General features: G+C 38.0%; 2 protein-coding genes across 3 annotated transcripts in view; one reads left to right on the top strand and one right to left on the bottom strand.

Annotated features, from left to right (window-relative positions):
• LOC124131677 (DNA polymerase beta-like) overlaps positions 1-5,416 on the bottom strand; it is a 47,835-nt gene extending 42,419 nt beyond the window's left edge. The window contains exon 1 of one of the 2 annotated variants that reach the window (XM_046495136.2): positions 5,260-5,416. Coding sequence is in view for 1 of the 2 variants with exons in the window: in XM_046495124.2 (XP_046351080.1) it covers positions 1,976-2,123 (148 nt within the window). In the remaining variant the exon portion in view is untranslated. Of the gene's footprint in view, positions 1-1,975; positions 2,316-5,259 lie in introns of those variants that run through there. The other variant, XM_046495124.2, reaches the window with a different exon arrangement.
• LOC124133353 (glutamine--fructose-6-phosphate aminotransferase [isomerizing] 2-like) overlaps positions 2,351-15,103 on the top strand; it is a 74,374-nt gene continuing 61,621 nt past the window's right edge. Inside the window, exon 1 of the mRNA XM_048400850.1 lies at positions 2,351-2,494. Coding sequence (XP_048256807.1) covers positions 2,488-2,494 — 7 coding nt within the window. The 5' untranslated portion in view covers positions 2,351-2,487. The remainder of the gene's footprint in view (positions 2,495-15,103) is intronic.

Below are 15,103 nucleotides of genomic sequence, written 5' to 3'. Positions count from 1 at the left end.
TGTTCATAACATGGACTTGTCCGACATTGCCGAGGTCGGATTGTATTCAGGGAGTCATCGTAATTTAAACACAGGTAAATGCTTTTAAAGCTTTACATTTTATAAGCATCCTTAAAGAGGAAGTACAAAATGTTGATATCTCATATAATAAATAAGCGACTCGTGGTCGTTGTTTATCATACAATAAAACATGCCCCTCCCTGCATTGTTTTATCGACATTAAACAGCTCCCACTCATCGCCTATTTCTTAAATAACATCAGTTGTAAAAATTTGTAATTCCAGTTTGGGAATATTTACTGACAAGTGCTGCTCCCATGGGGCTGAACTAACCTCCGAGAGCTCAAGATAAATCCCTGCTAATTATTACTCAATAAAAAACAAAAAGGTAATTAAACTCAAAGTTGTCACAAATGATCTATATTTTAACAACAGTAGGATAAAAACCAGAGTGCAACTTTCATTAGTCTGCTAGCTCAAGTCTGAATGTCAGTAATGTTAAAGGTATCCTGAGGATAGCAGAATTTCACTTTTTGGAGGGGACGTCCTTATACTTTATCACTATACAAGATAGTGAAATGATTCAGGTTAAGCTACATCCCTGAAAATGTATGGTTGCTACAGCACATTCCAAATGCAGGACACTAAAGCTTGGCAACAGAGGAAGTTGACCAATGCCTACACATCTGGGTGTCGGCTTGATTGTTTTGTTTTGTCTTTCTCAAGACATGCAGGTTTACTAGTATTATCCTGAAATGAGGAGGCAAATAATGCTTTTAACACTGCTATTTTTTTCTCTAGACATCCAGCATGGCAAGCAATAGCTTTTGTAAAATCTGAGCCAAACTAATATTTCTTGATTTTCTTGAATGAGTTCAAATTATATTTACCAAATTATCTGAGGTGGGATTGGTTTGGTGTTGTTTTCTATGTGAATGACATATATATGTACTGTCTCATTAGGAGACATACGCTCATTGGGAAACATAATGATGGTTAATCAGAAGTCAATTGTGTATTTTATGATGATTATCACAGTTTGAACTATCATGAAATTGAGTGTGTTTGTTGTTTCAGAAAAGCCGGGATTGATATAATAAGGAACCTTTGAAACTAAGGTAACAAACATCAAATAAAGTATTGATCCACTGACATTTGGTACTCCATTTATTTTGCAACTTCATCAATAATGTTCCACGTTGAGTGTAGGAGATGGTGCCAAGAAGTAACTGGGAACTTATTATGGTTCTTCTCTTGTGGCTTCTGAAGAGAATATTCGACATATTTATCAAAATATATGTTTTTCATTTGCAAGCAATTTTTCAAAATATAGTTCTATATAGTTTAGCAATGTGAAATCTCTCTGGGCTTTGTTTAATGGTGTGGCTCTGTGGTGAATACACCCAATACATTAATTATCATGTTATTTATTAAATATCTTTCAATGAAAAATTAGCAACTAGAATCAAATGTTAATACTCAGCTGATAGTGACATTTGGTCTTAGTCAACTAAAGACTCATTGCAGTTGTGGTAATGAAACAAGTTCATAACTTCATATATGAGGGTAAAAAATCGGATCTTATCCAAGGCAAAGTAAACATATGGTCAGTTCTGTGATGTAAACTAAATATTGCTGATTGCATCATACAAAAAACATTTAATCAGGGGAACATGGGTGGTGGTTCAAAATATGCATTGGAAGTGATTAAAGTTACACAGGAACTTCTACGCATCGCAATCCTCATAGGCCTACACATCTAATAATATGATACACTGTACATTTGTTGGGACATTAACAGTATGACTGTTGATTTTAAAGGAAGTTATCTCTTATGAATTCGGTATTATCCTGAACTCATGACCATGGCGTCAGGAATATTCTTTGTTTACAAAATAAAACAAGTGGATCGATCTCAGGCCAAGTAGAATATAAGGAACATGTCGACAACACATCTTTGTAAATAAGTAAATTACCCATTATAAAGTCTGAAAATTCTGCATTAAGGTTTCCCGATTCTGGTCCTTTTCGTTTACTCATTTTTGTTGATTGCAGAAATAGTCGAAATTTGCTGACTTTCGTACACTGGCTTCTTACTGTCCACAAACGCCAACGAGCGAGCATCTGTTTACGTATCCCATCATCCCTATCAACTTCCGGTCGGCTTGACAGGCAATGATAACATTCGTTATTTCTTTAACCAACGTTAAGATTCGCATGGTTCAAATCAAATGTGTAATGACTCGAATAGTTATTTAATATTTTTTTGATCTGAGCGTCAGATATGAAGTGTCAAATTTTAAATATCAATGGAATCGACAACTCTTTGCCCATGCTAAAAGTTTAACTTAACCCGGAAGTAAACGTAAGGTCACGGGTGCCTTATAAATACCGTTCACCGTAACGTGGCACAGATATTGACAGACGATTGTGAGAGGTGTACGACGTTTTATTCAGTGTGTATCGAGATTCAGAGACATTCTTAAATATGTGTGGTAAGTACTCAAAGAAATAATGCTTTATCCACGAACAGTGCTACTATTAGCAAGCGACAACACGTTGTTTGTGTTGACTGTGTTATGTTGATTTCGGCTTGGAACGTGTTCCATTGACAGGAGATTTAGGTCTCTCCTGGCTCTTGCTGAAAAATTACCGAACGGGGCGGGCAAGCCAACCTAGTTTGTTTGCTGCAACTCTCATGTTTTGTCGTCATCTTTTAGGAACAGGTAATATCTGCATGAAAGAACAGACGTGCTGTATTATTGTAGAGATCGTAGAGATTTCGTCATATTCATAATATTTTGAATGGCTTTACTGAGATTATGACATTAATCAAGTACATACAAGTTCTATACCATAACTAATTGAGATGATATCTGTTTTGGTTTACATCTATATAAATCCAGTTTTCTGTATCTAATAAATATGCAACAAACCAGATATTGTATTAATTATCTCTAGATTTGGATTACCCAAATTTAGCGTTTTTTAATAACAGCCCCATATGCCTAATCGCTGACAGTCGTTGTTGTCATTATGATTGTACTGGTGTCTGTTTTGAATTATGTTTAAAGAAATGAAGATACACACCTACCCCTTTTTTTGTTATGCTGAGGTATGCTGCATTATTTCATGGTTATTTGATGAGGCGACTAGTCATCTAATACTGTTGTGTGAGCTTCAACATGTAACATAACAGTTCCCTAGATAAAATTCTTTCTCATTTAAAGGCATATTGAAACAGGAATTGTCATACGTTGAAATGCTTCACCAAAAAACACATGCTATGTAACTCTCTCTAGATTATGTAGATCTTGTCATGTGATGTGGAAAGTTACTTTTATTTGTCATACTTTTTTAATATAAGCTTGACATTCTGCATTCAGGTTTCAACACAATGTTGAAATAATGAATATTCAGTAAGTTGTTGGCTCAATATTTGATAATATTGTTCTAGAGATATATGCAACAGAAATTAATATCATTTGCACATATCTCACTTTCAATACATGAAATAGTGTTTTTGTAGAATGAAGAGTTCCATCTGTGCAAGGTAGAGTCTGATGCCATCAGGCCATCTGTTGCAAGAATAGGTTCTTTTGAGGCCATTTCTGTCTTGGCAAGGTTTGGTCTGATGATAACATTCCATATATTGCATCAGTTGGTTCTTCAGGTATTCATTTAGGCCTGTTCAGACACCAATATTTGACCAAAAATGTCAGTTGAAATTGTTCTTATAAAAGAAACAACTCCCAATTCATCCTTATGTCTTAATAAAGGTTACTTGTTTTTCACTGATATTGGGACCAGTATCGGGAAAGGGGTTTTACTGTTTGATTTTACATCACAGTAGTGAATGCAATGACAAAATACAATGTTGAGATACATCTTAATTTATGAAAATAAGAACTTTTAGACATGCTTTTCCCCCCAAAATTTGTCTACCAAGGGCACTTAGATTGTAATTTTAGATAAATCGGAAGACATTTAACTTTTACGGATCAGTCCCATGTTCTTCCTTCATGATTGGACACTAGCACACCAAAGAGTTATACACTAGCACACCATGGAAGTATACACTAGCACACCACTGAAGTATACACTAGTACACCACGGAACTTTACACTAGCACACCACTGAAGTATACACTAGTACACCACATAATTATACACTAGTACACCACTGAAGTATACACTAGTACACCACAGAATTATACACTAGTACACCACTGAAGTATACACTAGTACACCACGGAATTATACACTAGTACACCACTGAAGTATAAACTAGCACACCACGGAAGTATACACTAGCACACCATGGAAGTATACACTAGTACACCACAGAAGTATACACTAGTACATTACGGAATTATACACTAGTACACCACTGAAGTATACACTAGCACACCACGGAATTATACACTAGCACACCATGGAAGTATACACTAGCACACCACTGAAGTATACACCAGTACACCACGGAAGTATACACTAGCACACCACGGAATTATACACTAGCACACCATGGAATTATACACTAGTACACCACTGAAGTATACACTAGTACACCACAGAAGTATACACTAGTACATTACGGAATTATACACTAGTACACCACTGAAGTATACACTAGTACACCACAGAAGTATACACTAGTACATTACGGAATTATACACTAGTACACCACTGAAGTATACACTAGTACACCACGGAAGTATAAACTAGCACACCACGGAAGTATACACTAGCACACCACTGAAGTATACACTAGTACACCACGGAAGTATACACTAGCACACCACGGAAGTATACACTAGTACACCACTGAAGAATACACCAGTACACCACGGAAGTATACACTAGCACACCACGGAATTATACACTAGCACACCATGGAAGTATACACTAGCACACCACTGAAGTATACACTAGCACACCACGGAACTTTACACTAGCACACCACGGAAGTCTACACTAGCACACCATGGAAGTGTACACTAGCACACCACTGAAGTATACACTAGCACACCATGGAAGTATACACTAGTACACCACTGAGGTATACACTAATACAGTTCTCTGATCAAACACAGTAAGCTTCGTTTGCCTAATACATTTACAAAATAAGCATTACTCATTTGAATTTTATTCAAGTAAATTTATCTCCGTACTTTGAAACAGTGGTGCACCATAGTTTACCTTTGATAGTTGATTTGTTTTGATCAAGTGAGAAATACATGGGACTTAAAGTCACTTACTCCCTGATCTTCGGAGGGCGAATAAACACCATCCTTGAGTAAACGGCTTCTATTTGGGCAGCATCGACCCACACAGAGGTTTGTACTTGTGTGCCATGTCAACTCATGTCGTGATGTTGCCCATCAGCCGAGGTGCCCACACTCGCACACCCAGAACCTAACGTCAGTTGCAGCGAATGTGTAAAAAACTACGTTCCCGTCAACTTGCTGATAAGTCTATCCCTAGGCGTGGGCATCCTATGTTATGTCAGGCCTGTTGCCTGTCTTATCATGTCTTCTGTCATTGGACGTACTTCAGCAGATTAATTTTCATGTTTAGGGGATTGGTGAATTTCCTTGTGTGACGTTTTGTTGCAAATGAATCCTGTAAATATTTTAAATTTTAGACGTTTTCATTATTTGAAAACATGATATCACAAATATAAATTTTGATTGAAACTTTCATAATGTGATGTGAATCTTTTCAAAAATTGATTTAGTAAGTGTTTTAGTCAGGATCACATACCTAAAGGTGACAGTCTCAGTAGGCCAAGTATGTTGCAGGGTCAGGTTAACTGTGATATTGCCTATGTATTGTGACAGTGAACTACTGGCAACAATTCAGTGATACCCAGCCATTGTAGGGACTTTCAATGCCCCGAACCTGTAAAGCTAGCCCTGCCCCAGTTATACCTATGTTTATTTTCACTAACCAGGGCCCACTTGCACAAAACAATCTTAGCGCTACGACTATTGTAAGCCTATGTTAAAGTATGGGAGTTACGATCATCTTAGCACTAAGATGGCTTTGTGCAAGTGGGCCCAGATGGGGGTACCTTTACTAATGTAGCATTGGGCAGGAGATGAGTGTTTATATTACATTGTTTACGATGGAAGAGAATTTATTGATGAACACAACATTTCAGTACACGTACGTCTTCTTCATAATGTAGAAGTTGACATCCATTAATTCTCTTCCTTATGTGTATCACCTAAATATCATACAAAGACTTGATAAGTGTTAAACTGTTTACAAGGAGACAAAGGTCGTTGACCCACAGAAAAACACATACACATTAATTTCTGAAACAGGTGAGTTTCTCAGGTCATGCGTTACTTGACCCATAGGATGGTGCAGTAGCCTAGTTGTTAAAGATCTGCTTGCCACAGAAAGGATGGGGTACAGTGACAGTTTTGTAACGAAAAGTTCCATAAATGAAATGTTTAAATGTGTTGAAAAGGTTGTCATGAACACAATGAACTCCTTGATTCTTGTACAGTAAAATATGTTCATAACGAACACGCTTATAACAAACCGACGTATAACAAACTTACTTTTTGTCACAGACATTTGCTGTATATATATCATGTATATGCTGTATATAAGCTTATAACAAACTAATATTAGTGGCACCTTTGAGTTCGTTATAACCTTAGTTTAGTGTACTTGTATCATAAGTATGATGGATCCTGTTCCTGATTGTGTAGCTTATTATCCATAACACATAGCTTTTTGTTATTATATACAGTATTGTAAAGTTTGTCAGAACTCCTATTTTTCCAAAGTTCTCACTATTGGGAACCTGATCTAGAGCAAAAACTACAACATCAAGCACAAATGAATGCACAGAACCTGTTACTTTTAATCATTTGAAAAGTGGCATTGTCATCAATATCTTAAAAGAGTCAATTACTTTCAATATGATCGGAGGACATTAGGAGGAAAAGCTGGCTGTGGACGTAGTTCGTAGCAGCTATATTTAGTAGTGAACCGTGGTACCATGGTACCATTGTACAGATCAACCTCAGATCTATGACTGCCATATGCATAAGGTATGGAATTATGGTCATCTTAGCGCTAAGATTGCTTTGTGCAACGGCACCCTGAACTGCTAATTACTGCTCATTTTGCAATATTTGACTGACAAATTTGCGTGGGAGCTATAAAACGAGTAGTAAGTAATTTATGTTAGGGGTGTATCATCCTGTATTAATACAGGAAAAAACATCATTTATCGTATCAGTGCATGAAAACTCACAATGCACCCATGCACTGAGGACATCAAGTGTAACTTTAACTTCATTTGATAGTGGCCTCTGTAAGTGTGATGGGTCTCTTTACGTCAGCAATCTTACAAAGACATCTATTCATCAACATTATCACAGAGATAACTAGCTGAATGTTCAGATAATGTATTTTGCTCCTGCAGGGCAACTTGAGTGCTAGCTTTGTGGCGTTCCTCCGAGTGATCAACACATGGTTCAGCCATGCCTCTCTTCCTGTCACTACGTGGTGTCATGTGGTCAACAGTTGTGAAATGGTCCCATGTCACAGTATCACATTTCTCCAGCTTGACATTGTCATCGAAAACGACGATTATTTATTTTGCAATAACAGGAAGGCAGTTTAATAATGTCTCTTAAAGTATATTCTGATAGAAATTTGTAACCCTCTTTGAGCAGAAATATGTATAATGCATGTGCATTATGGGATATTTAATGGGATATTTTATGGTATTTGAAATGGTATTTGAGCTGTATTTAGCTATATAAAACATGCACCAGTGTAATCTATTTTTGAAAAATGGAACCTAATATGTATGTTGACATTATTTTTTTCTAATTTGTGTCTGACAAACCCTTTTTTGTCCACACAACATTGATCTTTGAAAACAAATACCACTTATTAGCTTCATTTAGCTGCATCAGTAATCCCAGTGTTATGTATAATTTGTCATGCTTTCTTGTTCTTGACATTTCTGGTTTCCCCCGCCTTGATATTGCTGGAATATTGCTAAAAGTGGCGTAAAACCATACTCACTCACTCACTCACTCTTGTTCTTGATGTCATCAAAATGTGGGTGCTTAAAAATGCTTATGTGCTCATTCCAGTTACGTTTTACAATTTTTAATGTCTGACACTGGCAGCAGACAGGCCTTGGACTAGGGTGCAGCTATCAACGTCGGTCTGTAAATAATTGAGTCTAGTGAATCCAGTGATTGACATCATGAACATCAATCCACGCAATTGGGATACGGTGACATGCATCAACCAAGTCAGCGAAACTGACCACCAGATCCCGTTAGTCGCCTCTTACCACAAGCGTAATTGCCTTTTACGGCAAGCATGGGTTGCTGAAGACCTAATCTATCCCGGATCTGTATGTAAGTGATGAGAGGTTCACAACATGGTGATGGTATTTGAGTGTTATTATTTAGCATCTAATCCTTGCATCATGCTACGTACGCACACACAGTTATACAGGTCATCGCCACCAGCTGTGCCCTGCTGCTGTACTTGGAGTACAGAACTCCACCTGGCAGGTGCTCGCATTGTCACAACATGCTGTGATGCTCCTGGGTACCATATTCAGCATTATAAGCACCCCACTCTAATAAGCACCCACAGCGATATTTACTAATATATTGGCTAGAGAACAATCCCAATTAACACCCCTTCTGATTGATCAATGTTCACAAGAATTAATTATTCTTGTATAATATGCACTCGTGCGATATATGGGCAATTAAATTCTGGAAAATATATCTGTTGTGTATAATATGCACTGACTTTTCTTATATATCATTTTAGGCTGTAAGCATAAACCACAAAAATTACGATCTTTCAACTCTGTTTTTTTTCTCACCAAAATTATATTCAATAACCCCCCCCTATTTCTAATTTTGAGAGGGCCCTGGGTGCTTATTACGTCGAATACGGTACCTGTTTTCCAGCTGAGTAGACTGAGCGTTAGAGAGTCAGTGATGATTTGAGGATATTGTCTTGGACTACAAACTTTGTAAATAGCAGCTCTCTGTACTGTCACATGGCTGATGTCATCACTGTCATGCTGAAATGTTGTTCATACTGTCAACCACTGGTTTGTGCAGTCCAGACTTATTTACAGGGATCTGTGATGCAGCTTAAGTGAAGCGAATAATGTTGGCTCACAACATTCCATTATTTATAGGTCTGATCTTGATATCATCAAATGTGGCCCATCAAGAGGAAAGGGACCTTACGGGCGCTAGGTACAATTGTGCTGTGATGTCTTTAAGAGTGACATTTGATGTCAGTTTACCTCCGTAAACAATGGTCATGTGTGTGACTGTTCAACAGTTTCTTATATGTCTCTCGTTAGTTCATAATGTAATATAAACATTATTTCAAAACATTTCAGTATACATTGTACATGTCAGCGTTCAATTAATCAGACATTATATCCAAAAACGGCAATTAACATAGATATAAACAGTTATAGTCTGAAAATGAGTCATTCCAGAAAAGAGCCTAAATGTTTGATGCCATGTATCTCTGTTATAAATATAAATTGAAGCTTGTGAATTGTATTTTTGTGTTCCAAAAATACTGTACTTTAATAAAATAATGAGAAATCAAAATGGGATTTTTCACCTGTATGGTCCCTTTTTTCCTGGTGGTCACAAATATAGAATTGACCAAGCTAAACCATGTTAGAATGTAGCATGGTGCATCTCAGCATTTTGAGCCTATATTGTTACAGGGATTTTTTTAGGATTCCAAACTAAGTGCCGATGGCAAGCAAGCTGGGGCTAAACATCAGCCTCTGAGCAGGGACACGTGAAGATCCGGGGTAGGATAGGTCTTCAGCAACCCATGCTTTGCCGTAAAAGCGACTAACGGGAATGGATGGTCAGGCTTGCTCACATGGTTGATGTATGTCATTGATCCCAATTGCTTGGAACGATGCTCATGCTATTAATCACTGGATTGTCTGGTCCAGACACAATTATTTACAGACCACCATCATATAGCTTGAATATTGCTGAGTGCGACGTTAAACAACAAACCAACAAGGTTCGATAAGCAGGGTCTGAGCAGGGTTAGATAAATCCCTCATTCTTATGTTTATGATTCTGGGGGAAAGGGGTCATTTCTTCGAATGGTGAACCCTCGTAGGTCCGTTCCTGAGCAAGAGCTGGTGAGAGTTGGGGGGAAAGTAGGTAGCCCTGACTTGGAGTACTTCCATGCTGATCTGGTTGCCATCCCTTAATATGAATATCACTTACTCAGCTACACAAACAGATTAAATACTTGTCCACCTAATATGCAAACAGAAAAGACGTAAGATGAGGAGGCGTTGGGGTAATCTACAAGCTTGTGATATCACTTGGGTCCACATGGGGCCATCCCCCATGGTGCATGCTGGGCACTCTCCTGGTGATGTCAGGTCCTTGGTGTGTTGTTAAGACGTGACTTTGTTGTTGAATCATGTTCCGTCAGGTTCAATAAGAATCTTGTTGAATTTTGGGGAGTTGAACATGAATGTAGCTCACTGTTTGATTCATGTTAAATATTATCACTAACTTAGATTTCTGTTTTGAATTAGTATTTTGGATCTGTGAATTTTTATGTTGTAATTTTGGTGGTATTTAATCAGAAAGCTGATCAGACATAACAGTGATGAAACATACTCTGAATGTAGTCCACAGGGATGTGTAGTCTCCAGACCCGAGAATGAATTAAAAATGGAATTCAGGTCATGTCTGTAAGCATTTGGCATGTCTAGATTGCCTCAACTTTGAAATTAAACATTGTTCTTGGCACCATTAGGATTTTTTTTTTAAGATGTATTTTTATTACATAAGATAACTTTATTTCTTGGATTAAATATTAGTTGAGGAATTGGAATAAATCCTCTTAATGCCAAGTCCAAATGACAGGGAAGCTTCCAATAGCATAGTTGCCCTCGCCATTGTGTCATCGTATTTAATGACCGCCCCAGGATATGGAGATAGGGGACATATGTTGCATCATCTTATACCAGTGTTGTCGCAGACAGTGTAATTAATTCACAAGACCTAGAGGATAATTGTATTCGCTACTCAGGAAAATATCAGGATTTATGATAACACCTTTATCAAGCAAGTGATGATCACTTGCTTGAAAAGGTGTTAGGATCTACACAGAAACGTCACAATAATTGTAATAAAGAAGTTGTTCATCCATAGAACTTGTCTTACTTCAAGTACTTCTTTGATTCTATGTAATCTAAGGTTACCTAGATATTGTTCAGTATGAATTGTAGACACAGTACCATCCAAAGGGTCTTTGTTTAAACTAATTGATGTAGCCAAGCCAATGGTTAAAAGTGATATTTACTCAGAAGTTGCTGAGGGACTAATGTAAAACAGTGGCCTTGTGAGGTCAGCCTGCTTGCCCTGGTAATCACCAGTTGCTGGTACTACTTATGTCATCCATTTCAACAATGTTGATCCTGGAATATAAACCTGTCTGGTTGGGGCCTAGTGTCCCCAGTCAGGTCACAGCCAGGGGCACCTGTCAAGCCCTGCCTGGGGGCAGGTCAGGGACAGCTGCTTTGCTGTGACCCAGGGGCAAGGAGTCGGGGCTGATTTCATTGATGGAGTCACCTGTGTGGGTTAAGATTACATCAGTGTTGAAGATGGGGATGCACTTGTCATAAATTACACAAAACGATGTTGGGCAATGCCTGGAGCATTCTGTTGTGTTATTAGTGTCATTTGGGCAAGAAGATATTAAGTTTTGTTATACTAATATTTTCAGTGCATATTTGATTATTTCGGCCAGGGTTGGAAGTAGGTCATATTTAGGACAAGTGTGTTTGTTGTTTAATGCTACCTAGCAATATTCCAGCTATTTGACGGTGGACGTCTGTAAATAATAATGAAAAGAATTCTCCTAACATATTTGTAAAAATGTCATGGTCAGTGACTAGCAACAACGGTTACCGATAGTTATCACTTAGACCTTCAATGAATCAGTAGGTTATTCACCGCATGGGCTATAGCCAGGGCCTCAGAGACTAAATTACAAAAATGAAATCAAGTCTAGATTGCCTCAGCTGTGAAATTAAGCATTGCTTTGGACTCTGTTTGGATTATATTTTGTGGATGTATATTGTTAAAGAAGAATAACGTTATCAAAGGGACTAAGTGTCTATGTTGCCTTCTGCAGTGGCTGGTGTTGTCTGTTTCACAACACAATCATGTACTGTCGCACCACAATGTCACAGCCATCCATCCCATGACAAACACCTGCCTGAGGCCGTAGAAATTTTTACTTTGTTAGACTAGTCCAGAGGACAAGTGCAGAATTATGCAGTGATCTGTATAGGAGTTCCAACTAAGTGCCTTTGGCTGGCAAACTCGTAAAAAAATCATTGTCCAATATTAGATTTTTAAAAATGTTCTCATCATTGTAAGTTCTGAAAATTGGTATTTTTTGTATTCGAATTTAAAACTGTAAGTCTGTTAGAGAATGGGAATTATTATTTTCATAGCATTATTGTCGCTTTTTGTAGGCTCTTGGTGGGAATGTTGGCGGTCGGGTAGCCTAGTGGTTAAAGCGTTCGCTCGTCATGCCGAAGACTTGGGTTCGATTCCCGACATGATGTGTGAAGCCCATTTCTGGTGTCCCCTGTCGTGTTATTGCTGGATTTTGCTAAAAGCGGCTTAAAACCTTACTCACTCACTCACTCACTTGGTGGGAATGTTCTTGATTCTTAACAAGAATTCTAGATGATGAACAGTTGAACAGTGTACAACCTGCATAGGATCTGTCTTGTTTCACGCTGTTTCAGAGCATGGCATGAGAAGACTCATGTGACTCAGAAATAGTGAGACAGCTGTCTCAGCCTTGATATGGAATCAGTTTGTTTTTCTTGTATTATATGGCTGCCTGCCAGTTTTATTTTACACACATGAGCCCCCTTCCCTCTCACTAGTCATATAACTTATTTTACAAAGCTTATGAAAACATTTATGAACTTTTGTCAGTAATTTTCATTTTCACAGTGGCAACTTGAATCCGGTTTAGAATTCCTTCTTTTTTTTAAATACGTTTTTTTAAATAATCATTCAATGATACATTTGCTGAAAAAGTGTGCTGTTTCTGGCACATTGAAATCTACACATACATTCTGTTGTCTGTGATCTGTGCTCAACATATCGGGCCAGTTACATACAGTGAAACTCTGTTATTCTGGACAATGTCATTCCAAGTAAAATCATCTGAATCAACAAATTTCTGATTAACAAGGAGCGGTAGGGTAGCCTAGTGGTTAAAGTGTTCACTCGTCACACCAAAGACCCGGATTTGATTCCTGACATTGGTACAATGTGTGAAGCCCTTTTCTGGTGCCCCCTGCTGTGATACATGTATTGCTGGAATATTGCTAAAAGTGGCGTAAAACGAAACTCACTCACTTTGATTAATGAGTCATAGGCATGCTGTTCTATGGTATGTTCCTCGTTGTAATTTTCCTGTAATGGGGGGTTCTGCATTAACAAGGCTGCTCTTCCTAGGAACACTGTTCTATGGTACGTAGATGTTCCTCATTGTAATTGTCAAGTAAGGGAGGTTCTGGATTAATGAGTCTGCTCTTAAGAGGAATACTTTTTTAATATACTGTATTCAACGTAATAAGCACCCAGGGCGCTCTCAAAATTAGAAATAGGGGAAGCTTATTAGAATATTATTTTGAGTTGAAAGATTGTAAATTTTGTGGTTTATGCTAACAGCCTGAAGTGTTTACATACAACAGATATATTTTTCCAGAATTTAATTGCCCATAATTAAGGGTGATGTAACACACGAGTGGGTATTATACACGAATAAATAAGTCTTGTGTACATTGATCAATCGGAAGGGGTGCTGATTGGGATTGTTCACTAGCCAATATATAAGCAAATATCGCCGTGGGCGCTTATTAGAGCGGGGCACTTATTACGTTGAGTAGATGCTCCCCACAGTGATTGTCGAGATTTTCCGATTACAGTATATGACCGCAGATAGCCGACCCCGTAGATAAGCTGAGGTTAACTTGACCATTGAAATACGTAAGAAAATGATATGACCCGCAGATAAGCCGAACCAGGAAGTGATAGGCAAAAAACACTGCGAAGTCGGACTGCAAGACATGTGCTGGTACTCGCAGATATTCAATAATATAAGATGAAAAACATAATTATATTGAAAAAGTCATTATTATTTCAAATAAAGATTTAACAAACAGAAAGTTTGTGATTCATAATACAGAATGTTCCAGACACATGTTGTTTGTCACATTAGAAGTTGCACATAACTTGCATATTTCAAAACAATCTGCCATCTAAATACATTTAATGCCTAGTTTTTATTGTGTTAATTGTGCATGCTGACAAGATGATACGACTTGGATATGTATGTATACTCTAGTGTCTATTGTGTCTGGTTAGCAGGTGTATCATGGAGTTTAATACATGTCAAGACTAGACCAACTCTTAATAGTCATATATATCACATACATTTATAACTTTGATTTCTGGATGTTAGCTGTATTACGCAACAAAGGACATTCTTTCTGCCATTTTAGCAAAAGTAAGTTGGTGTTAATTGTATGGTTACAGTAGCTACTATTATTAAGTCCCACATGTTCAAACTGAGACGGTTCAATCCCCACATGGGTACCATGTGTGAAGCCCATTTCTGGTGGCCCCATTGCTGGAATATTGCTAAAAGCAACGTAAAACCATACTCACTCACTCACATTCGGACTCTGCAATTTGCTGTGCAGAGTTGCATCCCTTGGGTATGCCATGATTGTGGGTTTGAATCCAGGTTCGCCCTGATTATGTTTCTAGGTTTGTCAGCACCATACCTATGCTTGTGGATTTCACCAAAAATCTCAGACCTGCATCAAGTCGGTCTTTCCTCTCACATTAAGCTGACTTGAATACTGTTCTAAGCGGCGTTACAAACATCTCACTCACTTATAGGGTAACTTTGATCGGAGGTTATGGGCTTCTGCTCAAATCATTGAGCACCGAGAGGCAGATCCAGGATAGGGGCAGTTGGGTGGTTATA

Source organism: Haliotis rufescens, unplaced genomic scaffold, assembly GCF_023055435.1.
Source record: "Haliotis rufescens isolate VD_foot unplaced genomic scaffold, xgHalRufe1.0.p SCAF_20, whole genome shotgun sequence".
Taxonomy (NCBI): domain Eukaryota; kingdom Metazoa; phylum Mollusca; class Gastropoda; order Lepetellida; family Haliotidae; genus Haliotis; species Haliotis rufescens.
The sequence above is the reverse complement of the archived record's forward strand: the minus strand, read 5'-3'. Positions and strand labels throughout refer to the sequence as shown.